This window comes from Danio rerio, chromosome 17 (genome assembly GCF_049306965.1).
Source record: "Danio rerio strain Tuebingen ecotype United States chromosome 17, GRCz12tu, whole genome shotgun sequence".
NCBI lineage: Eukaryota > Metazoa > Chordata > Actinopteri > Cypriniformes > Danionidae > Danio > Danio rerio.
The window spans coordinates 8,585,716-8,610,681 of NC_133192.1; the positions used below are offsets into that span (position 1 = coordinate 8,585,716).

The following is a 24,966-nucleotide window of genomic DNA, read 5'->3' on the forward strand; positions in this document are numbered from 1 at the left end:
AACACCACTTCCGGCAGCAACCTAGCTTTCCCAAGTGGTCTCCCATCCATGATCCACGGGGTTTGCTGCATGCTTTTCCCTGCGATTCTGTCAGGGCCATTACAGCAAAGCTGTTTGCTATGTGGTTATGTGTATATGAAACTAAGAATGTAGCAGGGCATTAAAATATGTACTGTATATTCCTTTGCATTTCAACTTTGTAAACTTTAAAATCATGGGTCTTCTCGCGGTTTGGGTCTCATTTTGTGAGCCGACTGATAACAGTTATTTGCTCCCCTCTTTTCCCCCTGCTCTGCCGGCTATGCCCGCTCCTCCCTCTGCTCACAGAGCTCCACACCCATCTCCAAGCATTTTTTGAAAAAATTCTGAGGTAGACCTGAACCGAAAGTGGGGGGTGTCATGACACTTTAACACACACTTACTTTAAATACATATACGTACAATTCAACAAAACATCAAAATACCCCAATAGGACTTTCAAAAAAAAAAAAAAAAACGAGGAAATATTTATTTAAAAATTATGAGTTTAATTTAAGAATTTAACATGTATTGGTCACAATATCAAAATGAGAAACAAACTATTTTTACATGGATGTGAAAACTTTTGCAGCAACATGATAACATATTTAATTTGAGGATTAAATTTCAGCCGCATGAAAATGTTAAAATAATAATGTGAAATGTTTAATTTGCGTTAAAAAGCTATTAATTTAATATAATAATGGCACCATGTTTCCATTCTTTTCCATGTTGTTTTCCAAGTCTACTGCTATAAAGTTAAACAGAGATGTAATGATGATGTTTTATTCGGTGTAAGTAACCTGTGTGTCTTTGTTGTTACACTCTGAAGCTTTTGAATTGCACAAGAGAGACACTGAAACATCAGGGAAAACTCCAAATGCAGCACAGAGTGGTTCAGTAAATGTGGTGTTGAATGTGTGTAAGAGCTTGAGTGTGTGCGTGTCAGAGACGCTGTAGAAGGACAGAGTGCCGGCAGACCGGTCCAGATACACTCCTACTCTGTTAGAGTCAGATTTTGAATATTTATCTATATCTCTATTCGTATTTTTGTGTCTGACTATGAACTTGTTGTCAAAACAATTTAGATTCCAAGACTTTTCATTGAAGCCGAACAAACTTTCAGTTTGCAGTCCTTTCCTTCTGATTCCTCTATATGTCACTGCTACATCAGCCCTCCCGCTAAATTCAGCCTCCCAGTAACAGTGTCCAGTCAGACTCTCTCTGGACAGAACTTGACACCACTCATCAAATCTTTCTGGGTGATCAGGATATGACTGCTTCTTCGCCACTCGCGTCACCTTTCTGTTTCCCTCAGACAGAGCGAGGTTAACGTGTGCTGTGTTTACATCCAGTGTGAGATCAAATGCATCTGAACACAAGAAAGATGATAACAATTATAACACAACAAAACAACTATTAAGATTAAGACATTGTTAATATCTATGTTCAAGAAATTCTACAGCATGACCACATAAATAAGGAGCTGAACAGCCGGACATGTAGATGTACAATCCTCCAGCAGTTTTATACATAACAGCGCAGGGACTAACCTGCACCTCCAGGGCAATAACTGTTCATTGGGGGCTCCACAGGGTCAGTATACATGGCGGGCTGCTATAGCCAAACCTTTGGTGACTCGTGCCAATGCTAAACATCAGATTCAATGGGGCCAGCAGCGAATATCTTGGGCTGTGGACAATGTGAAACATGTTTTGTTCTCTGATGAGTCTAACCTTACTGTCTTTCACACATCCAGGAGAGTTACGGTGTGGAGAAGCCCCAAAGAAGCATACCACTCAGACTAATAAATTAGTGATGGTTTGGGCTGCAATATCGTGGCATTCCCTAGGCCTAATACTTGGGCTACATCAATGGAAAGGACTACTTCTCAATTCTGTAGGACCATGTGCACCCAATGGTTCAAACATTGTACTCTGAAGGTGGTGTCGTGTATCAGGATGATAATGCACCAATACACAAAGCAAGACAGAGGGGTTTGATGAACATGAAAGTAGAGTTAACATCTCCCATGGCCTGTAAAGTCACCAGACCTAAATATTATCGAGTCATTTTGGGTTGTTTTGGAGGAGTGAGTCAGGAATTTTTTTTTCTCCACCAGCATCAAGTAATGACCTGGCCACTATTCTAGAGGAAGAATGGCTCAAAATCCCTCTGGCCACTGTTCAGGACTTGCATCTGTCATTCCAACGCAATCTCACGGCAATTCGTAACTTTTTGATTTAGTGGCTAATTTGTAAGAATTCGTCTGATCTAATTCGTACAATTTAGTATGATTTTCTCATCACCCAATGACGGTTGGAATCAGGGGTTGAGTGCCACGCCTCCTTTTTAAAATCTTACATTTTCGTACGATTGAACTCGAATTTGTATGAATTAGCCACTAAACTGCCAAACGTAAAATACTTACGTTTCCTTGTGAGATCAGGCTGGTCATTCCTGAGACAAATTGATGCTGTCTTGGCCACAAGTGTGGGCCTACACTTTACTAATGAAATACTGTGGTCTAAAACTAGGTGTTTCAGTGATATTCTGGTAATGCAGCTGTCAGAGTTCTTTCCAGGTCTAGAAAATGTGATCATATCACCACAATTTTATCCTCCTTACACTGTAGAGCTGTGAACCTACACTAGTCTCACGGTTCGGTTCAATTACGGTTATCATGCCATCGATTCGGTTCAATTCGATATTTCGGTGCATCATGGTGCATTGACGATGCTTTCCATACACAGTTTTATATTTTCTTCACAGCAGCATTTCTTGTATTAAAATGTATGAATATATTTATATTTATATACTATTTGTAATACAATTTTGTCATTTAATACAAACAGTCATAGATATAAACTGTAACTTTAAACAAAACGAGCATTTAGCAAATAATATAAACAAATATAAATATCCAGCTCAATTTCTGGCTCTTGCGCGCTGCGCTCTTCACAGATGAGTGACACTGATAAGTGGCAGGCGGCAGCGGCGATCACAGCTGATGTATGATTGACACGGAGGAGAAAACTCTGCAGACAAGCGCTCGTTTCTGTATGCAATAGTAACGCTGTAAAACAGCCGAGAAGAGAAGAAAAGCCACGCCAGCAGGTCAAATGGGCCACTGTGTGTGTGTGTGAGAAAGAGAGAGAGAGACAGAGCGAGAGTGAGAGAGAGAGAGAGAGAGAGAGAGAGAAATGGAGTAGGCTACTTTCATTCTCTCGATCTCAGTGAAATAGGGGCTATTGTTGTATATGTCAGTGAAAGACTGATCCAGCAAACACACACAGTGAAATTGTGCACAGTTTATGAGTTTTAAGTAGTTAAAGCGCTGTAAATACTCGCGATCGCCTCCCTCGCGACAGAGCGCATATGAGGTAAATGACATCAGTAATAACCGGTTATGATTATTACTGAACCGATACCGAATTGTCCGCGTCTGCATCGCAGTGCACCGAAGAAACGATTAATTTTGACACCCCTATTGCACTGGCTGCCTGTTAAGTTTCGTATTGAATTTAAAATATTGCTTCTTACCTATAAAGCTTTAAATAATCTAGCTCCTGTTTAAATAACCAACCTTCTGTCTCACTAAAATCCAACCCGCTCTTTAAGATCTCAAAACTCAGTGCTTCTGGTAGTACCTAGAATAGGAAAGTCAAGTCGAGCCTTTTCATTTATGGCTACGAAACTCTGGAATTGCCTTCCTGATAAAATCCGATGCTCAGACACACTCTCCCAGTTCAAAACTAAATTAAACACTTATCTTTTTAGTAAAGCATACACTCAGTGCATCACTTGCAATATGCATGCATAAATGCTCTCCATGCATCTCGTTTATATACAGTATGAACAGCAGCTACGCTAATTGTTCTCTTTATTCTCTATTTCCACCTGGGGATCCTCATCCCGAGGCTCCCAGAGATTATGCAGTGCCACTGATGTGATCCAAGACCTTTGAAGAGATGATTCCTAGATTTCCATAATCCTGGACCAGGCCGTATCCTGAGCAGCTGCTGTGGTGGTCATGGAGGAGTGGAGAGCATGAGACTGATTCCTGTGAGACTCCAGGGACAGACGAGTCTTCACTGAGGTCCAGCATTCTCCAGCGCCTAGACTGCAGCTCTGCACAAGATGTTTGGCCATAGAAGAAATGGATGTTACCATCTGAACCTGGTTTCTCTTGACTTTTTTTTCCTTTCACTTTCGCCAATTGGTGTTTTTTTTCCTTGCTGCTGTCGCCACTGACTTGCATGGTTTGGGATCTGTAGAGCTGCGCATCCATGGATTACACTTCAGTGTTTGAACTCTCAGCAGTGAATATTAAACCACATTGAACTGAACTGAACTAATCTAAACTGAACTGAACTTATACTCTGAAAACTGGACGGACACTGTTTCAACTCACTATAATGCTTTATGTCAAGCTGCTTCGACACAATCATTGTAAAAGCGCTATTGAAATACATATATATTGTCCAACCCTTGTGGATATTCTATTTTTGTACTAATGACCTCTATCTAGAAATAATGCCCTGCAAAGGATGTTTAGACATGTTATATTTCTGCACATTGTTTGCACTGTGAAACACAAAGAGCTCTTTGAGATTTGAGTTTGGATGTTGTGTTGTTTTAATCAGTATTAGTCCCCCATTAAAATAATCATACTGTGGGTGTGTGAGGACCTACATTTCTGTGGTCCAGTTGTAATCCTGAACTCCGCTCCATGATCCACACTACAACAACAAAAAAGCAACAACAAACCTGAATTTTACAAACAAATATTTCCCATATGTGAAATTAAAAAAAATTGTGCATCTCAATATGTGAAATATCTGTTAAAATGGGTGTTGCGTCTTGAACTACATGTGAAATCAGTCCAATGAAGTTGTCAGGGCTCTGGTTCTGCTCACACCAAGGCAAAATGAGTTAATTCATCTAACCAGACACTTAAAAAAATACAGTGTAATGGATATGTCACAACCAAAATATCAAAATGTAAGATAGGGTGGTAACCATTTACAATAAAGGTACTTGAATAATGATGTGCTAATATGTAAATTAAATGTTACTTCATTATGAACTAAAGATGGCTTGAGGTGTGCGCTAATCAAGAACTTACTTTAACTACAACATGAGTCTCATGAGTATATGCATAGCTTAATTACTTGCTAGTACATGTTTGATGATTAATGTATTAATTAACACTTTCATTTTAGCTAAATGTTACCAACATGACCTCATGAGCTGTTATTGTATGCTTATTTCATGACTTTACTTGGAGGGGCACTTTATCATTAAATAGTTTGTAACTACTCATGACCCCTGTGTTTAAGTGTAACAGATATGCAAGTCCATTTATGCGTGTTTACATTGAAAAACTATAGAAAAGTGTTCTATCTACATTAAAATGAATACTGTAAACGCAAGAGTTCAAGAGTTGTTTTAAGAAACATATTTTAATACATGTGGCAGGAGGTTTGTTAGTGTTGAACATACTTGAGTGTGTCCAGTCTGTAGTTTGGACTATCGAGCATCTCAGCTAATGATTCTCCAGGGTGATTGTAGCTCAGATCCAGCTCTCTCAGGTGTGAGGGGTTTAATCTCAGAGCTGAAGCCAGAAAACAACAGCCTACCTCTGTCACCATACAGCCAGATAATCTACAAACACACACACACACACACCCAAAAGTCTACAAACATGCTTGGGTCTAATGGCGGATTATTTAGAATATCAGGGGCGAGTGAACCTATAGCTGTTTTTCTTACCTTAGTATCTCAAGTTGACAATGTGAACTCTTCAGTACATCAGAGAGCAGCTTCACTCCTGAATCCTGCAGGTCATTATTACTGAGGTCCAGCTCTCTCATTGAGTTTGAAGATTGTAGAAATGAAGACAAACTTTCACAGCACTGACCACTGAGCTGACAGCTTGTCAATCTAAATAGATCATCAGGCATGTGTGTCCATGTAAACGTACTCATTGACAAAATTGATAGAAACAGAAAATAAAATATAAATAAAATATGTAATCTTAGTTGTGAAACAAAGCATGATCGAACACACACACACACACACACACACACACACACACACACACACACACACACACACACACACACAAATATATATATATATATATAGCTGAATATGCTATTATGCTATTATGTTATACTTAATAGCAGAATAATGAGAAAGAGATTTTTTTGAGAAATTGTTATAACTTTTCTTGAAAGTCAAGTTTACATACAATAAGATTATTCCAACCCAGGCTCATCGTGGAAACGTAGTCCCGCGGACGTCTCTGGAGACCGCGGAATACGTCCCGGCGGGTACGTACGGCTGCAGTTTTTGTTTTCGCGAATCCGCGAGAGGCCACTGTTGCGCGCTTTTTCGCTCCTCAGACGCCTTCGAGCCCGCGCTGTTCTCGCGTCAACTCGCCGGAGGCCTCTGTCTGACTGACCGGATGATTGACTGCGCGACCGGCCAATCGGCCGACTCGCCCTCCTCCTTCCCCGAACCCAACCAATTTTACCGATCGACCTGCCCGCCCACTCGCTTCCCTAAACCCGAGCAACAATTCACAAAAGCCGTCCAAAAAAAATAAAAGCCCTGATTTTTTTTTTATTCCACCGCGTTTTTGGATTTCGCCACATTCTCACCCTGTCACGAAACTCGTTCACTTAATTTTTGGGATTCTGTTTTCGTCTTACCTGATTGCTGGAACTGCTCTTCCCCGGACTCGAAACCGGTCACCGTGGTCGACCCCTCTCCGCATCTCAATGTCTGCCGAGGTACACGCTGAGCTGAGTGGACAAACGGATTGCAGCGGGGAAGCCCTCCGCAAGGAGGTAAGGCAAGCGCGAAAGGGAACAGCGTCACACCGCCCTGCAGCGTTCGCTTGAAAAAAAAAGACGGGACTACGTTTTCAGAATGAGCTTGGGTTGGATTATTCTGCCTCTGAAAAAGTTCAGATGATGATGTCAAGGTTTTGAAAGTTTATGATTGGCTAATTGACAATATTTGAGTTAATTGGAGGCACAACTGTAGAATAGTATTTAAGGAAAACCTCAAACACACTGCTTCCTTGTGTGACAACATGAGAAAATCAGCAAGCCAGATCCAACAAAAAAAGCCAGATTACAACTTGCTAAATTACACTGGAAAAAGAATAATTGTTTGGGACATGTCCTGTGGTCTGATGGAACTAAGATTGAACTGTTTGGCCATAATGACCAGTGTTACATTTGGAGGACAAAGGGGAAAGCTACAAGCCTAGGAACACCATCCCAACTGTGAAGTATATGGGCAGCAGCATCATGTTGTGGGGCTGCTTTGCTGCAGGAGGGACTGGTCCACTTCACAGTAAAGATGGCATCATGAAGAAAGAACATTATGTAGAAATACTGAAGCAACATCTCAAGACATCAGCCAGGAAATTAAAACTTGGCCACAAATGGGTCTTCCAAACAAACCATGACCCTAAGCTTACTGCCAAATTAGTCAAAATGTGCTTTAAGGCCAACAGAGTGAAAGTTTTGGAGTGGCCATCACAAAGCCCTGATCTCAATCCTATAGAAAATGTGTGGGCAGAGTTGAAAAAGCTTGTGCGAGCAAGACAGCCAACAAATCTGACTCAGTTACACCAATTCTGTCAGGAGGAATGAGCCAACTTCCTGCAAGCTATTGTGAGAAGCTTGTGGAAGGACACCCAAAACATTTGACCAAAGTTATACAGTTAAATAGCAAAGTTAAAAAAATACCAAGGAAATTTACGTAAACTTTTCACTGAATATTAATAAAAAATTAACAATAATAAAAAAATTAACAAAACAATAATAATAATCTCATTATTCTGGCATTTAGCAAATGTAAATCATTTAGGTAATCCTAACGGACATAAAATAGTAAACGATTAGTATGATTTACCATTAAACATTTTTTTAAATGGTTATGTTCCTTTTTTAGAGTTTATGTAGACTTCTGGTTTCAACTGTATTTTCTAATGGATGACTACTTTACATTAAAACTATTCAACTTGTAAAAAAAAAAAAAAAAACACAAACCTCAGTATCTCCAGTTGACAGTGTGAGCTCTTCAGTCCATCAGAGAGCAGCTTCACTCCTGAATCCTGCAGGCCATTATTACTCAGGTCTAGCTCTCTTAGAGAGTTTGATGTTTGAAGAGATGAAAACAAACTTTCACAGCACTGAGCAGTGAGATTACAACCAGCAAATCTATAACACAGGATGAAAAATAGTTCAATAAAAAGCTTTAAAACATATACCGGTGTTTGCTCCTTAAGATGTATTGTACATGATTAAGAATATGTACAAATCCTGCTACAATCACCTAAACTAATACTCACAGAGCTTTTCTGCAGTTCACCACAGCTGGTATCAGTCTTCTTTTCCCGCCATCTGATGTGTTGTATTTCTTCAGATCAAACTCATTCAGCACCTCCTCTGATATCTGAAGCATGTAGGCGATTGCTGAACAGTGAGACAGAGAGAGATTCTCCTCTGAGCAAGTTTGTGATTTCACAAAGTCCTGAATCTCTCTGTACAGAGTCTGATCCTTTATTTCCAGCAGACAGAGGAACAGATTGATGGATCTGTCAGCTAAGCGATCTTTATTAGTTTTGAGTTTATCTTTAATGTACTGTGTGATTGTCTTGATGCTCTCTGAACTCTTCTCTGTGTATGTCAATAGATCCTTTAAGAGTCTCTGATTGGACTCCAGAAAGACGCCGAGTAGAAACCGCAAGAAAAGGTCCAGATGTCCATTTCTACTTCTTAAGGACTTTTTAACTGCGAATTTTAGTAGATCATATAAAGAGATTTCATGACTCTGCAGGTCATATACGTTAGACAGAAAAAACTTCAGTGACGTTCTTTTCTTGACTGCATAAGAGTAAAACAGAAATAGAGCAGCGAGAAATTCTTGAAAGCTCAAATGAATGAAGCTGTAGACTTTCCTCTGATGAATCACAGATTCCTCCTTAAAGATCTCAGTGCAAATCCCAGAATACACTGAGGCATCAGTGATGTCAATGCCGCTCTCAATCAGGTCCTCCTCATAGAACATTACATTGCCCTCCATCAGCTGTTTGTAAGCCAGTTCAGCAAGTTTCAAAATCATGTCTTTGCTGGACTTCAGAAGTCTCTCTGGATCTCTCTCTTCATACTTCTGGTTCCTCATGTTGATCTGAGTCAGCAGGAAGTGGATGTACATTTCAGTCAGAGTTTGAGGGATTTCTGCTTTGTCATCTTCATTCAGGAGCTTCTGAAGCACAGTGGCTGAGATCCAGCAGAAGACGGGTATGTGACACATGATATGGAGGCTTCTGGATCTTCTGATGTGGGAGATGATTTTGTTGGCTTGATGCTCATCGCTGATTCTCTTCCTGAAATATTCCTCCTTCTGAAGCTCATTGAATCCCTGAATTTCTGTCAGACGGTTGATGTATTTTGAAGGGATCTGATTGGCTGCTGCTGGTCTGGAGGTGATCCAGATGTGAGCAGAGGGAAGCAGATCTCCTCTGATGAGGTTTGACATCAACACAGCCACTGATGAAGACTCATTCACATCACTAACTCTCTCAATGTTTGAAAACTTCAGTGTGATTCTGCTTTCATCCAGACCATCAAAGATGAACACGACTTTACACTCCTCATACATCTCTGAGTCCAGATCTTGAAGTTCAGGATGAAAGTCCAGCAGAAGTGTGTGAAGACTGTACTGATGATCTTTAATCAAGTTCAGCTCTCGAAATGGAAGCACAAACATGAAATCTACATCCTGACTGGCTTTTCCTTCACTCCAGTCTAGAATGAACTTCTGCACGGAGACGGTTTTTCCAATTCCAGCGATGCCTTTAGTGAGAACAGTCTTCATTTGGTCTTTTACAAACCCCTCATTCGTTGGTTTATGTAAAGGTTTAAAGATGGAATTGCAGTGAATTGGAGTGTCCTGTGTCTCCATTGGAGTGTATTGTCTCTTAATAAGAATGCCTTTCATTCTGGCCATTTTCTCTATTGTCTCCATCAGTAAAATCTCATGTTCTTCCTTCACTCCTTTGCTTTCTCCCTCTATAATGTAGAGCTGTGTGTAGATGCTGTTTAGGAGGGTTTGATTCCCATCTAGTTTGATTCCCTCAAATAACCTCTCATACCTGTTCTTCATGCTGGTCTTGTGTTGGTTTATGACTCTCTGGAGGGTCTCTGTTTTGTGCTGCTTGATGAAAGTCTCCTGGTAAGTCAGGTTAGGCACCCCAGCTCTGGACACATTGTCTTTTCTTACGCTGCAGAAACAGTAAGATATATAACAGTGAGAAAAAAAATGTGTTTTTCTGGGTTCTTTAATTTTATTTTAAAACTGTGAGCTCTAATACACAACCGAGATCAACACTAATACTGATTCTGTGAATATACAAGTAGTATACAATAGAGAGCATCCTGACCAACTGCGTCACAGTCTGGTATGGAAGCTGCTCTGTTGCTGAGCGTAAGGCACTGCAGCGGGTGGTGAAAACTGCCCAAAGCATCACAGGGAGCACACTGCCAGCCATAGAGGACATCCAGAAGAAACACTGTCTGCGCTGAGCATGCAGTATTCTTAAGGATTCCTCTCACCTTGCTCACAGACTGTTTTCTCCCCTGCCCTCTGGCAGGTGCTTCAGCCTCTCCCGGACAAAACCAGCAGACTGAGGAACAGCTTTTTCCCAGAGCTGTCTCCCTTTTGAACTCTGCCTGCCACTTACTCTTTTGCCCCCCAAGTACACCCCTTTTATAACTTATACTTGTATCCTGCACTTGCTGCTATTGCACTCCTGGTTACCCCTGAACTGCATTTCGGTGCCTTGTACTTGTACATGTGTAATGACGATAAAGTTGAATCTAATCTAATCTAATCTAATCTAATCTAATCTAATCTAATCTAATCTAATAATGCTGCTTAAAATATACTTTGGCTCAATGTGACTTTACTGCATAATGAAGGACAACCACATAAAAACTGCACTTCAGACATCAAGGAATCAGATAATCTGGACAGTGGAAATTTAATATTGAACATGGTTTGCCCAAGATGGACGCAACAGCAGCTACGCCAATTATGGCCCGTTTCCACTGAGTGGTACGGTACGGTTCGGTTTGGTACGCTTTTATTGCCGTTTCCACTGTCAAAAAGCGTACCGAACTAAAGCGTACCATACCATACCACTTTTTCTGCACCTTTTCGAAAGGGTCCCAAAAACGAGAAAAGGGTACCAAAAGGTGGAGCTACACGCGCAGCCGAACGCTGATTGGTTACAGAGATACGTCACAAGCTCCTGGAGCTACACAGAATGTAAACAAAGGATCCGCCATGTTCTAATACACAGCCGAGAGATCACATGGATATACTATATGCATAAAATAACCAGCCATGGATGACCCGGGCTCAAACAAACCATGTCGTCGTCTTGATGAACAGACACAATGCAAAGAAGAACAAAATCTGCCGCATCCTGTTGTTGTTTTACGAGCCCGTCTAAAAGTGCGAGTGATATTCGCTTTCTTTCGAGAGCGCGCGATCGTGTCTATATTTGATATAATAAACTTCTTGAGCTGATGATAAAAACGTGTAACATTACGTGATTATTGAAGTGTCTCCATCATCTGATCCATTCAGAAAGAAAAGGACAAGTGTGAGAGTAAAGCGGAGAAAAAAGGAGAAACCCGGCAAAACACAGGAGCAAAAGTGTTTAACAACCTGAATCATGAACAAACTGCCATGATTATCTTTGCCATTTGGACTATTATGAACCGGGAATGACACAGTTATTCTCTAACAGAGTTTGCATGTGCTGGTGAAGATTACAGACACAGATGAGAGGTTTGCTCTGACTGTGGGCTATATTGCGTGTGTTTTTGAACTCAAATAAGTACTAAATGTACAGTATGATGTTTGTAGTTTTTCTGTAATTAATAATATATCGGAGACTGTAAGGGGCTGTATATGTTCATATATGTTGCATTTATATATTTACTTAATATAATTACAGACGTTACAGTAGCCTATTTCACACTGTCATTGATCTGCAGTTATAATCAACTCCTGTTTATAGAAAAGTTAGTAATAAACATTTATAAACATTTATAAAAGTATTTATGTGTATAAAGCATCTGTTTTGTGAGAAGTGCTTCTCATATGATATGTAAACGACCTGTACAGCTTTACTGTAGACATTTATTCGAGCGACCATGACGTCGACTTAAACTTTGTCGTACACCACGCCCACCAAAAAGGGTACCCTTTGTGGTGGAAACGCAAGCCTGATAAAGGTGACCCGTACCGACCCGAACCGTACCGTACTGTACCAGTCAGTGGAAACGTGCCATTATTCTCTGTACTCTCTATATCCACCTGGGGATACTCATCCCGAGGCCTCTAGAGATTGTGCTGCGCCATTGAAGCGATCCAAAACCTGTGAAGAAATGATGCCAAGCCATCCTTAATCCTGGACTAGGAATCCTGAGCTGATGCTGTGGCTGTCATGGAAGAGCAGAGAGCATGAGATTCCTGAAGGACCATAGTGAAAGACTGGTCTTTGCATTGATCCCGTGGAACAGCCTGAACACCCGCCGGTGACCTACTCATACCTGCAGCTCTCAACAATGAACATCCAGCGTTCTCCAGCCTCCGGCACCTAGACTGCAGCTCAACACAGGAAGTTTGGAAAGAGGTGAAATGGTCGTGCCCAACTGAGCCTGGCTTCTCTTGAGGTTTTTTTCCTTCAATTTCGTCAATTGGTGAAGTTTGTTCCTCGCCACTGTCGCCACTGGCTTGTTTGGTTCGGGACTTGTGGAGCTGCACATCGATGGATTTGCTTTTAAGTGTTTGGACTTTCATCAGTGAAAATGAAGTCACACTGAACTGAACTAAACTTCAACTCTGAAAACTGGATTGACAGTTTCAATCTACTAGAACTTCTATATCAAGCTGCTTTGACACAATCTACATTGTAAAAGCTCTATAGACGTCAGGATGAATGGAAATTGAATTGAACATTGTAGGTCAACATTCTGATTTATTATTGTTTATTCATGTTTATACTCACTCAGAGTCAGAAGTCACAGCTCCATCGCTGAGATTAGGGGGAACAGGTAAAGATGCATCACTCTTCATAGACACACAGCTGGGTTCTGGAGATGCTGCTTTACACATGAGAGATTCCTTCTCTCTTTTCTCATATTGATTCATAGTGCTGAAGAAACCAGTTGAAATAAGAAACAGTAAATAGATACTCTTAGATGTGGTTTTGTTATTTTGGTTCCTTAACAATTACTTTGGTTATTATCTCAATGTCAGAGAGGAGCAGTGGGGTTTTCTCTGTGTTCACCTCATCAGCACAGCTGTTTCCTCCAGCGAAAAATGTAACTCTTAACGAACATTTCACTATTTTTATTTTATTTTTTATTTTAAACACTTTACAGTTCGTGGGGCATTAACTATACCATACAGTTTTGCACAGAAAGTCACTCACAGAGATAGAACATCAAGTGTTGTCTAGTAATAAAAAAAATACTTCTTATTTATTATAAATTTAAATGTATGCCATTTAATTAGAAAAGTGGCAGTCTATTTATTTAATAAATGGAAACAAAAAATGCACTAAAATATAGAAAGTCGTTTTTACTACAGTAAACAGGTGGGTTGAGCCTATTTGGCTTCTTCAGAACTCAAATGGTTATGCCTGTCTATGTAATACAGTGGAATACTGGTATACAACCCATCTTAAACAAACATTTAAGTAAATATTAGGCTTTATATATATATATATATATATATATATATATATATATATATATATATATATATATATATATATATATATATATATATATATATATATAAATTCTTTACCTTATAAGGAGCTCAGCCCCCCTAAAATAAAAATCCTAAAATTGACCCTGGTTATTATACTAATAATGCACAGTTTTCTTCCTGCTGGACTGAAAAATAAAATTATACATAACAACTATTTAAAAGAAAAAGACAGTGTATGGGTGTTTCGCAGCACTGAGGGTTCATGAGTTAGTCATATCTCTCCGGCCTCTCATTTGGGATGATTTTCATGAACTGGCCTCATTAAAACTAATTGAATAGCCCTGCTGTATGTATTAGTGAGTGTGGTGATGCATATGGGCTGTCATTCTCAGAACAAGACTATGCCACTGCATGAGACCCAAGCATCCCCTCCATCAGGTGACAGAAATGGAGTTTGCCTCTAGCTAAATGTACTGTATGAAGAACGCCAGTTTGGTCTGGAGCAGATGAATAGCTTAAATTACTCTTAATTTACTCAGTCCACTTGTTCCAAAACATTCCTTCCTTCTGTTGAAAGAGGTTCAGTTCTAACACTTCCAATCTCTACAATCATGGACTACTCAACAATCAGCTGATTCACTTTACACATGCTCATATTTGTCCTCAGCTGATGCACATTTTATTCAGCTTTTATATATGTATTAAAGTACAATCTTTGCATTTAATTATGTCTCATATATTTTATTGCAGCAGATAAATCTGATTTATACTCACTCAGAGTCAGAAGTCACAGCTCCATCGCTGAGATTAGGGGGAACAGGTAAAGATGCATCACTCTTCATAGACACACAGCTGGGTTCTGGAGATGCTGCTTTACACATGAGAGATCCCTTCTCTCTTTTCTCATATTGATTCATAGTGCTAAAAAAACAGTTGAAATGAGGTAAAAGTTAATAGTTATTTTTAGATGTGATTTTGTCATTTTGGTTTCCTAATGATTATTTTGGTTATTAAACTAATAATACACTGTTTTCCTCCTGCTTGGTGGCTGAAAATCAATTAATATATTGCGATCAATAAAGAGAATGAGAGAGTGTATGGGTGTTTCCCAGCACCGAGGGTTCTCTTAATGCTGAGTCGGGGCTTGAATGGCTTCACAGTAATTGGCATATCATTCCACTGTGGTGACCTCTGATAAATCAGGGACTAAGCTGAAGGAAATTGAGTGAGTGAGAACTATTTACGAGCCAGTGATCCAGCTTCTTAGTTTTGGAGCTAATCTTTTACACTGAATAAAGCTGCAAAGCTTCTATTGAGAGTAATAACTGCTTTCTTTCATCTAAAAAAATATCGCTACATTACGAAGTATGCTATCCATCTGAGATGCAGGAAAGTTAGTCCATGCTTTTATGACTTCTAGGCTGGATTGCTGTAATGCTCTGTCCGCTGGCTGCCCAGCATCCTCTATTATCTTTATTCATTTATGATTTGGTTATTGGTAAAACAAAGACCATGCGGGTCAGGTGATTGAAACTGTAGACTACAAATATTTAATTCATTATGAATTAAAAAAAAAATTCATAAATAATTAATTCACCGCCACCTACGATGACGATGCCATTGTCACAATGTTTTACATTAGACATCGTACAATGCCAAGTTGGCTGACATCACCCAACCCTAACTCTTATGTCACATCGCTGTGGGCCTTAAAATCACTGGGATTTGTGTCCTGTAATACAGTTTGGAAGTAAGTTGCACAACACTGCTTACCTTACAGCTAACAGTTAAAACATTAGCACCAACACCATGCATTAAAATATCTACACAGGTACACAATTCACGTAATGTAACATTGATGGGTTTTACTATAATCAGGCATTGCTTTCCCAAAAATAAGTTGAGTGAAAACATATGACTTTAATAGCTCAAATGCATATTTTCCTATATATGTAAGTGTTTTGGATCAAGTGGACTGAGTAAATTGAGAGGAAATTAAGCTATTTATCTGCTCCAAGCTAAACTTGTTTTCTTCATACAGTACATTTAGCTACAGGCAAAGGGGTGGATCTTCCAAAAAATGAAAATTCTGTCATTATTCACTCAATCTTGTTATTCCAAACCTGCACGATCTTCATCACCTTCAGATCCAATATTTAGAAATTTAAGATATTTAGTGAAATCTGGGAGATTCCTGACCCTCCGGTAGGAAGCAAGATGGCTTTATATGTGTAAGGCTTGAAGTTAAACTTGGGCGACTAAATAACAGAAATTTCACTTTTTGGATCAAGTATTGCCTTGAACACCATATAACACACCTAGTTAAGAGCTACCTTTAGACTTAGGCAATAAATCTGTGGAGCAAAGGTTTTATCAGCTGACAGATTTCAGTGTACATCCAAGGGTGCAAGCTGGAACTAATATCAATAATGGAAAACTCATTCATTCATTTTATTTTTGGCTTAGTCCCTTTATTAATCTGGGGTCACCACAGCGGAATGAACCGCCAACTTATCCAGCATATGTTTTATGCAGCGGATGCCGTTCCAGCTGCAACTTTTAACGTCGGGAATTAAAAAAAAAAAAAAGAGACTTGTGTTTCTATCACTCCAATATGACAGTGGACACTCTATGCCTACACACAGTTCTGTCCAAACAGCTTTCAAAAGTTGACTTTCATCATAGGTGGCCTTTAATATACAAGTCAGCTTTTCATCAGAGAAAATAATGTTTATTTATTAGATTATGAACCTGTGTGTTTTGTTGGAAGGCAGGGCACACCTCTGATACTTGAGTACAAATTTAGAAAGTTTTGCAGGTCATCAGACCCTTTTTGCCCTCTTAATTCACTTAAAAATAGTGGAAAATATTTTGTTATGATTGAATGTTGGTGATAATGCACAAATGTTCATTGTTTATAATTCTCAGTTTTCCATTATGACAGGCGACGCAATGGCGCAGTAGGTAGTGCTGTCACCTCACAGCAAGAAGGTCGCTGGTTCGAGCCTCAGCTGGGTCAGTTGGGATTTCTGTGTGGAGTTTGCATGTTCTCTCGGTGTTCGCGTGGGTTTCCTCCGGGTGTTCCGGTTTCCCCCACAGTCTAAAGACATGTTGTACAGGCGAATTGGTTAGGCTAAATTGTCCATAGTGTATGAGCGTGAATGAGTGTGTATGGATGTTTCCCAGAGATGGGTTGCAGCTGGAACGGCATCCGTTGCATAAAACATATGCTGGATAAGTTGGCGGTTCATTCCGCTGTGGTGACCCCAGATTAATAAAGGGACTAAGCCGAAAATAAAATGAATGAATGAATGAGTTTTCCATTATTGATATTAGTTCCAGCTTGCACCCTTGGATGTACACTGAAATCTGTCAGCTGATAAAACCTTTGCTCCACAGATTTATTGCCTAAGTCTAAAGGTAGCTCTTAACTAGGTGTATTATATGGTGTTCAAGGCAATACTTGATCCAAAAAGGGAAATTTCTGTTATTTAGTCGCCCAAGTTTAACTTCAAGCCTTACACATATAAAGCCATCTTGCTTCCTACCGGAGGATCAGGAATCTCCCAGATTTCACAAAATATCGTAAATATCTAAATATTGGATCTGAAGATGATGAAGATCGTGCAGGTTTGGAATAACAAGATTGAGTGAATAATGACAGAATTTTCATTTTTTGGAAGATCTACCCCTTTTCCTGTAGCTAAATGTACTGTATGAAGAAAACAAGTTTAGTTTGGAGCAGATGAATAGCTTAATTTCCTCTCAATTTACTCAGTCCACTTGATCCAAAACACTTACATATATTTCTTCAGTTGAAGGGAGACCATGGTCAGTTGTAATCTGTATATCTTTACAATCAGGCACTAGTTATGATTTTACTCCACACTTATATTTATCCTCATTCACATACTAAAAAGTAGAGTCCTGCGACGGACACAGCAGACGTTAGACATGAAAATATACATTTGAGCTAATAAAGTCGTATGTTTTCACTCAACTTATGCCTGATTATAGTAAAACCCATCAATGTTACATTACGTAAATTGTGTACCTGTGTAGATATTTTAATGCATGGTGTTGGTGCTAATGTTTAACTGTTAGCTGTAAGGTGAGCAGTGTTGTGCAACTTACTTCCAAACTGTATTACATTACATTTTACTAGTTACTGTTATTTAAAAGTAATCCCTTACATTACAATATTACTGTCTCAGAACTGTAATATGTTACATGACTCTTATATTACTTTCTAGTTACTTTCACCAAAATAACTACAGAATTAGAACTCAACATTCTAAAATGACTAAATGTACCGCAGAGCCTTTTACATCCAGTAGAAAGTGATATGATGTAGAGCAGGGGTTTTCAAAGTGTGAGGCGCGCCTCCCCTGGGGGGCGCCAGAGCATGTCAGGGTAGGCGCGGGAAAAAATATTATATAATAAAAATATAATTATTAAGTTTAATTATTATATGTATTTTTTATTATATTTAAACATTTTAATTAAAAAAAGCTAAAAAAAAAAATATGTCCAAAATAAGAAAACCTTTTTTACCCAGAAGGCCATAGCTGTGAATTCGCTTCTGTTTGGCAAGCCCGCCAATACTGGTATATGCCTGCTAATATAATATGCCCCCCCCCCCCCCCCCCCCCCCGATTCAAAGCCTTCAAGTTCAGGGCTTAAACTTAAAAGACGACGATATGATGATCAGTATTTGAGTTTAGGATTTAGGTGGACAGGACCAGCTGATGAACCACGACCTTTATGTGTGGTTTGTCAAGATATATAATGACAACATGAGACCCGCTAAACTTCGACTGTTTTGACTGGGATGGACAGTTCTTGGATCTGTTCTATTCATATTGAACCATCATCCTAGTTTCAAAAACGTTATATTAAAATACTTATTACTCTGTAAAAAATGTTGTAAAAGTGAGTTTAACAGTCTGAAATCTGTCTATGTCTTTATATATATATATATATATATATATATATATATATATATGTGTGTGTGTGTGTGTGTGTGTGTGTGTGTGTGTGTGTGTGCGTGTTTGGGAGGAGGGGGGCGCCAAAGGATAAGTTGTGTCAAAAGGGAGGCCCACTGTCTTAGACTTGAAAACCCTGATGTAGAATGACTGTGACCTATCCAGGCTACTAACAATATAGGTTCCCATTCTATAATAAATATCCTTAACTACTATGTACTTGCATCAAAAAAATAAATACAATGTACTTACTGTGTTCATAATGTATTTGAGAACACTTGTGGTGCTCTAGAGTTGGGATAGGGGTTGGGTTATGGCAGGTTTGGTGGTATGGGTAGGTTTAAGGGTGGGTTAAGGTGTAAGGGATGGTCAACAGTGTATTTATAAATGTATTTACAGATGTTAATTACAGATGTAATTACATACAGGTATTTAATCAAGCATAAGTACACAATAAATACATGTATTTACACAATATGTACATTTTAACAAACTATTAACTCCTGTGTAAGTACATATTAGTTAAGGCCACTTAATATAAAGTGGGACCCAATATAGTATATAATTGGCAATGTGAAGGCTCAAGACAATGCAAGAAAGGATGACAGCCAGAATCACAAATGATCTAAGTCTGTTAAATGTTTGAGGTAAAGTGATTATCCTGCAATATCTGTGAATAGCCTGACTATGTTTGTATTAGACACAACAGGCCTATATGTAAACTCCAATACCATGACAAGATGCAGATTTTTTTTCTTTTCTTATTGTTGCCATTATTTTATTCACTTTCAATTCAAGTGGTTCACAACCTGATGAAGTGAGCATGTTGAACAAAGCTTTCTCAATATAAATTGCAATTCGAGGACCAACCCCTCAACCTGTCATTTTAGGCCCTAGAAATGAACATATAGGCTAAACATTGCCTAACTGCTTAAAAAGAAAGCAGATCAAACCAAGATCTATATGCCTCTAAAAAGACTAAATTAATCCACTGACCAAGAGAAACTTAATTTCTGCTGCTTTGGCTTATCCCTCTCGTCTTTATATTTAAATCTAAAACCATATCAACATTCTTGGGATAACCCATTTAACAGGAGGATCTCTGGAGAGCAAAAGCACGTAAAGAGGAGGAAATACAAGGCACATATTGTGAGTCTGCATCATTTGACGGAGCTGAAGCAGATCATTGAGACGTGAGCAGCCAGTCGCGCAAGAAGCTTTCCGCTCGATCAGCTTATATTTGAAAGTTTGCAAGCATTTTTGTCCATGAACAGAGGAAACCGGCACGTGAAAAAAAAGATTTGCTTGCTCGTAATACATGAATGTAATACTGAGCTTGTAACATTTGTCAGTGAAATAACGCCATATGCACAAGTCCATCTTGCCATCTTGCTTGGATGTACTGTCTTTGTGCCATTTTCATCTATTTGCTGCTTTTCCGCTGTGCGTTGGGGCTTGATGTTGCTGTGAACCAGGCCAATAGAATGTCTTACGGGCGAAAAGTTTGTTGTAATGCACGCATTACTGAACATGTACCGAGTAAAAATATTGCTGAAAATGTATTAGTAATGCCTTACACTATTGCGTTACAGGAAAAAGTAATGTTACTGTAATATATTACTTTAGTAACGCATTACTCCCAACACTGAAGGTGAGTAAATTCATGGCTACAAGACTCTGTACCAGGGATAAGTGTAACAACAAAACTTTTTGGTTAGTAACATCAGTGGAATGTTACCACCAACACCAAGCAGATTTAAAACTGTATGTATATGATTTCATTTCATATTCCTATAGTTCTTGTAAGAGAAAGACCTCAAAGCCAAAGATTTGCACATTTTGTCCACATTTTATTCAGATTTTACGTACAGTTGAAATAACGATTATTCGCCCTCCTGTAAATTTCCTTTTTCAAACATTTGCCAAATTAAGTTTAACAGAGCAAGGATTTTTTCACAGTATTTCCTTTAATATTTTTTCTTGTGAAGAAAGTCTTATTTGTTTTATTTCGGCTGGAATAAAAGCAGTTTTTATTTTTTAAACACCCTTTCAAGGGCAATATTATTAGCCCTCTAAAGCAATATTTATTTTGGAGTGTCTACAGAACAAATGACTGTTAAACAATGACTCAGTGGCGCCTGCAGCGGTACGGCTGTACTCACTGTGCGTACCTACCATGAGAGGGCGGGAATTAATGCTGCTTTTTAATTAATTAATTTATTTATTACATAATTTAAATAGATTATTAAACCGTATACACGATGACATATTGACAAAGCAGAAAAGAATGACAACAAATAAAGGTGTGTGTTTTAAAGTGTGTTTGTACTTTGATGGTGGGAGATGGGTAAAAAAAATCGATTGGCATTAGTTTTGTTGGGGGTTTTTCAGCACACTGCAAATTACAATTCAAATAGCTATTGTTTAAAACATAAGTAAACGCTCTTTAAAACAGACAAACTTAATTAAGACACTTGCCAAAAGGCCTAAAACTAAAGAGACAAGTAATGATCTTCCACACAGAGTGGGGACCGCAGTTTCATCAACACCTGTGCCGGGGAAACTCCAGGCCCAGCCAGTGTCATGCGTAGCCTTCTCGCATGGAGCCGCTACCATTCAAGGTGTTTTAAACAATTTTGTCTGACAGACTGGCACAAATAGGCAGACATCCTCATTCTGACACAGCGAGTTTCTGAGTTCTTTCACACTTCCAACCGCGTTTGTTCTCACGAGGTAATCTGGGAACACGTACTGCTGCGAATGCTTTGAAAACGCCTGTCCTGCTTTTGAATTAGCATTTATCAATTAACAGCAAGCATCAGTGTTTTTTAAGCTTAAAATAGGAGTAAGGGAAGAGGCAGGGCGGTGCTAGATATGTAACTTAGAATAAAACCCTGCAGGCACTCCTGCAATGACTAACCTAATTACTCTAGTTTGCCTAATTAATGTAGTTAAGCCTTTAAACTGCACTTTAAGCTGAACACTAGTGTCTTGAAAAATATCTAGTAAAATATTATTTACTGTCATCATGGCAAAGATAAAACAAATCAGTTATTTAGAGACGAGTTATTAAAACTATTATGATTAGAAATGTGCTGAAAAAAATCTTATTTCCATTGAACAGAAAAGGGGGGGTGATGCAGCAGATAAATCTGATTTATACTTACTCAAAGTCTGAAGCTTTATCGCTGAGATTAGGGGGAACAGGTAAAGATGCATCACTCTTCATAGACACACAGCTAGGTTCTGGAAATGCTGCTTTGCACCTGGTAACAGAAACTCCCTCTTTCTCTCTTTCATAGAGACTCATTTTACAGCCAGTGCTCTAGGAAAAGAAACATCAACTGAATTTAGTTTTATGCAGGCATGAATATATATATATATATTCATTAGGGCTGTCAAATGATTAAATTTTTAAAATTTTTAATAATAATTAAATAAACGGTAATTAATCATACTTTTTTGTAACTTAATCAGGATTAATCATGAAACACCATATTTATTACAGAAATATAAACAGGCATTAAAGTGCCATTTGAATTAAAAAAAATCAATTACAATAACAAACAAAAATTATTGACGTTGGATTCTAAGTGGACCCACACACACACACACACACACACACACACACACACACACACACACACACACACACACACACACACACACACACACACACAACGCTTGCAATACAGCGGAACTGGTGAGTAACTCTTCAGATTCATCAACACGCACGATCGCGTTCATCAAATGTGCTTAAACTAAGCGTTTTAAGCTATGGCTGTCTTTTACAAGCAAGGATTCTGACACGGCAACGTGAAGCAGACGCTTTACAAAAGTTGTGTGGAGGGGGAAACATGTCAAACTTATTAAAAGTGAGGGCTCATGAAAGCAGCTGAAAGGCAGAGAATAGGGCTGTCTGAGAGCTTGCGTCTTCATCTGCCACTTTCATTCATTCATTATCTTTTCGGTTTAGTCCCTTTAACAATCCGGGGTCGCTACAGCGGAATGAACCGCCAACTTATCCAGCACGTTTTTACGCAGCGGATGCCTTTCCAGCCGCAACCCATCTCTGGGAAACATTCACACATACTCATTCACACTCATACACTACGGACAATTTAGCCTACCCAATTCACCTGTCCCGCATGTCATTGGACTGTGGGTGAAACTGGAGCACCCGGAGGCGACCCACGCTAACCTTAGGGAGAATATGCAAACTCCACACAGACACGTCAACTGACCCAGCCAAGGCTCAAACCTGTGACCCAGCGACCTTCTTGCTGTAAGGCGACAGCACTATCAACTGTGTCATCCCTACTCACATTTACACAATTTGCATATGTATGACTTTATTAAAACAGCAATGCAGACATACTATTGTCACAAGGTTGCAACTTATTCAGTGTTTCTTCAAACCTACCTCTGACTCAGCAATGAAGATCATCAAACACAAACTTTGTTCAGTTCAAAATCCATTCTCTTTAGCAGCACCAAATTGATCTGTACTCAAACACATTCACATTATTTACACACAGATTTTCTCCCCGATTTTGTTTATGTCCTTTCTTCGGCAAAATGGAGCCTGCTGAAATAGTTTCACATTTAACAACAGGTCAACCTGGTTAAACATTTACCTAGAAGATAATATCAGGTGAGTGTAAGACAGCTGCACAGGTGCTACACTGTAAAAAATGCTGGGTTCCACTCGATCGCTTCACCTCGTCTCAGTGCAAATCGAATCATTTACCTTAATGTTTATTACAATTTTAAGTTTAAAGATCCAGCATAAAACAATTAAGCTGTCCCTAACAAAAACTTAAAGCATGATGTTGTTTAAGCTCATTTTAAATAAGTAATTTTAACAAGCAGCATTTTTTTTGTGTGTAGTGTACACAAAATTCACATCTAATTTAAACAAAAATCCATGTTTAAAATCTGATCAGAAATTTCCTCTCAAGTCAGAAAAAATCAGTCATTTAACAAAATATGTTTATATATATTTTTTAAATAATTGCAGCAACTAAAAAGTGAATATATTTACATAAATGTAATATTATACTGAAAAATAATATGTATTTATTTAAATATAAAATAAATTATACTTGCAAAAATTCAAATATAAAGCACTGTAGATCAAGCATTAAAAACAGCACTAAAGCAAAAGTTCTGTAAGTGCATACAATTGCAAATTCAGCTTTCTGTAGTATTTTACAGTTGAAGTTAAAATTATTAGCCCCCGTTTATTTATTCCCCAATTTCTGTTTAATGGAGAGAAGATTTCCTTAACACATTTCTAAACAGAACAGTTTTAATAGGCAAGTTATTGTATAACGACGGTTTGTTCTGTAGACTATCAAAAAACATATAGCTTAAAGGGGCTAATAATTTTGACCTTAAAATGGTTTTTAAAAAATTAAGAACTGCTTTTATTCTAGCCAAAATAAAACAAATAAGACTTTCTCTAGAAGAAAAAGTATGATCAGACATACTGTGAAAATTTCCCTGCTCTGTCAAACATCATTTGACATACCATTTATAAACGTAAACGTTTTGGAAACTGAGATGCATGCCATCTGAAAGCTGAATAAATAAGTTTTCCATTGATGTATAGTTTGTAAGGAAAGGACAATATTTAGCGAATGGGTTGTAAAATATCATTCTAAGCAATACATATTGATTAAAACTAATAAAAGGTAAAAAATATTTGATTTATTCATGGTGGGAAATTTACAAAATGTCCTCATATAAGATGTTAACTTAACATAAGTTATATTATATAAGATTTATTAAGACTTATTATATGCAAGATTTTATCATAAAATAAAAATTCATAATTTTGACTCGATGTATTTTTGGCTATTCACATACTGTAAAATATTGCTGTATTACAGTATTTGCACTGTTTTGGTGGCCAGTAATGCTGTAAAATTTACAATTTATTCATTAATTTTCTTGTCGGCTTAGTCTCTTCATTTATTAGGGATCAGGACAGCAGAATGAACCGCCAACTTATCCAACACGTTTTTACGCAGCGGATGCCCTTCCAGCCGCAACCCATCTCTGGGAAACATCCACAAACACACACACTCATACACTACAGACAATTTAGCCTACCTAATTCACCTGTACCGCATGTCTTTGG

At 38.5% G+C, this 24,966-nt stretch overlaps 1 protein-coding gene across 5 annotated transcripts; it reads right to left on the reverse strand.

The window, feature by feature from the left end:
* Positions 1 to 45: 45 nt before the first annotated feature.
* Positions 46 to 23,976, reverse strand: si:ch211-278p9.1. 5 transcript variants are annotated; one of them, XM_073926904.1, is made up of 10 exons: positions 23,245 to 23,871; positions 21,989 to 22,146; positions 14,611 to 14,757; positions 13,127 to 13,273; positions 8,393 to 10,327; positions 8,091 to 8,261; positions 5,794 to 5,964; positions 5,524 to 5,685; positions 4,714 to 4,760; positions 46 to 1,390 (listed from the first exon to the last, which is right to left on the reverse strand). In XM_073926904.1, the coding sequence occupies exons 1-10, from the start codon at positions 23,266 to 23,268 to the stop codon at positions 804 to 806; spliced, it is 3,549 nt and encodes a 1,182-aa protein (XP_073783005.1). In that variant the 5' UTR covers positions 23,269 to 23,871; the 3' UTR covers positions 46 to 803. The 5 variants fall into 5 exon arrangements, with proteins under 5 accessions (XP_073783005.1, XP_073783007.1, XP_073783008.1 ...); XM_073926906.1 differs by lacking the exons at positions 21,989 to 22,146; positions 23,245 to 23,871 and having other exon boundaries at positions 8,393 to 10,115; positions 10,199 to 10,327; XM_073926907.1 differs by lacking the exons at positions 21,989 to 22,146; positions 23,245 to 23,871 and having other exon boundaries at positions 8,393 to 10,128; positions 10,199 to 10,327; positions 14,611 to 14,756.
* Between the last annotated feature and the right edge of the window lie 990 nt (positions 23,977 to 24,966).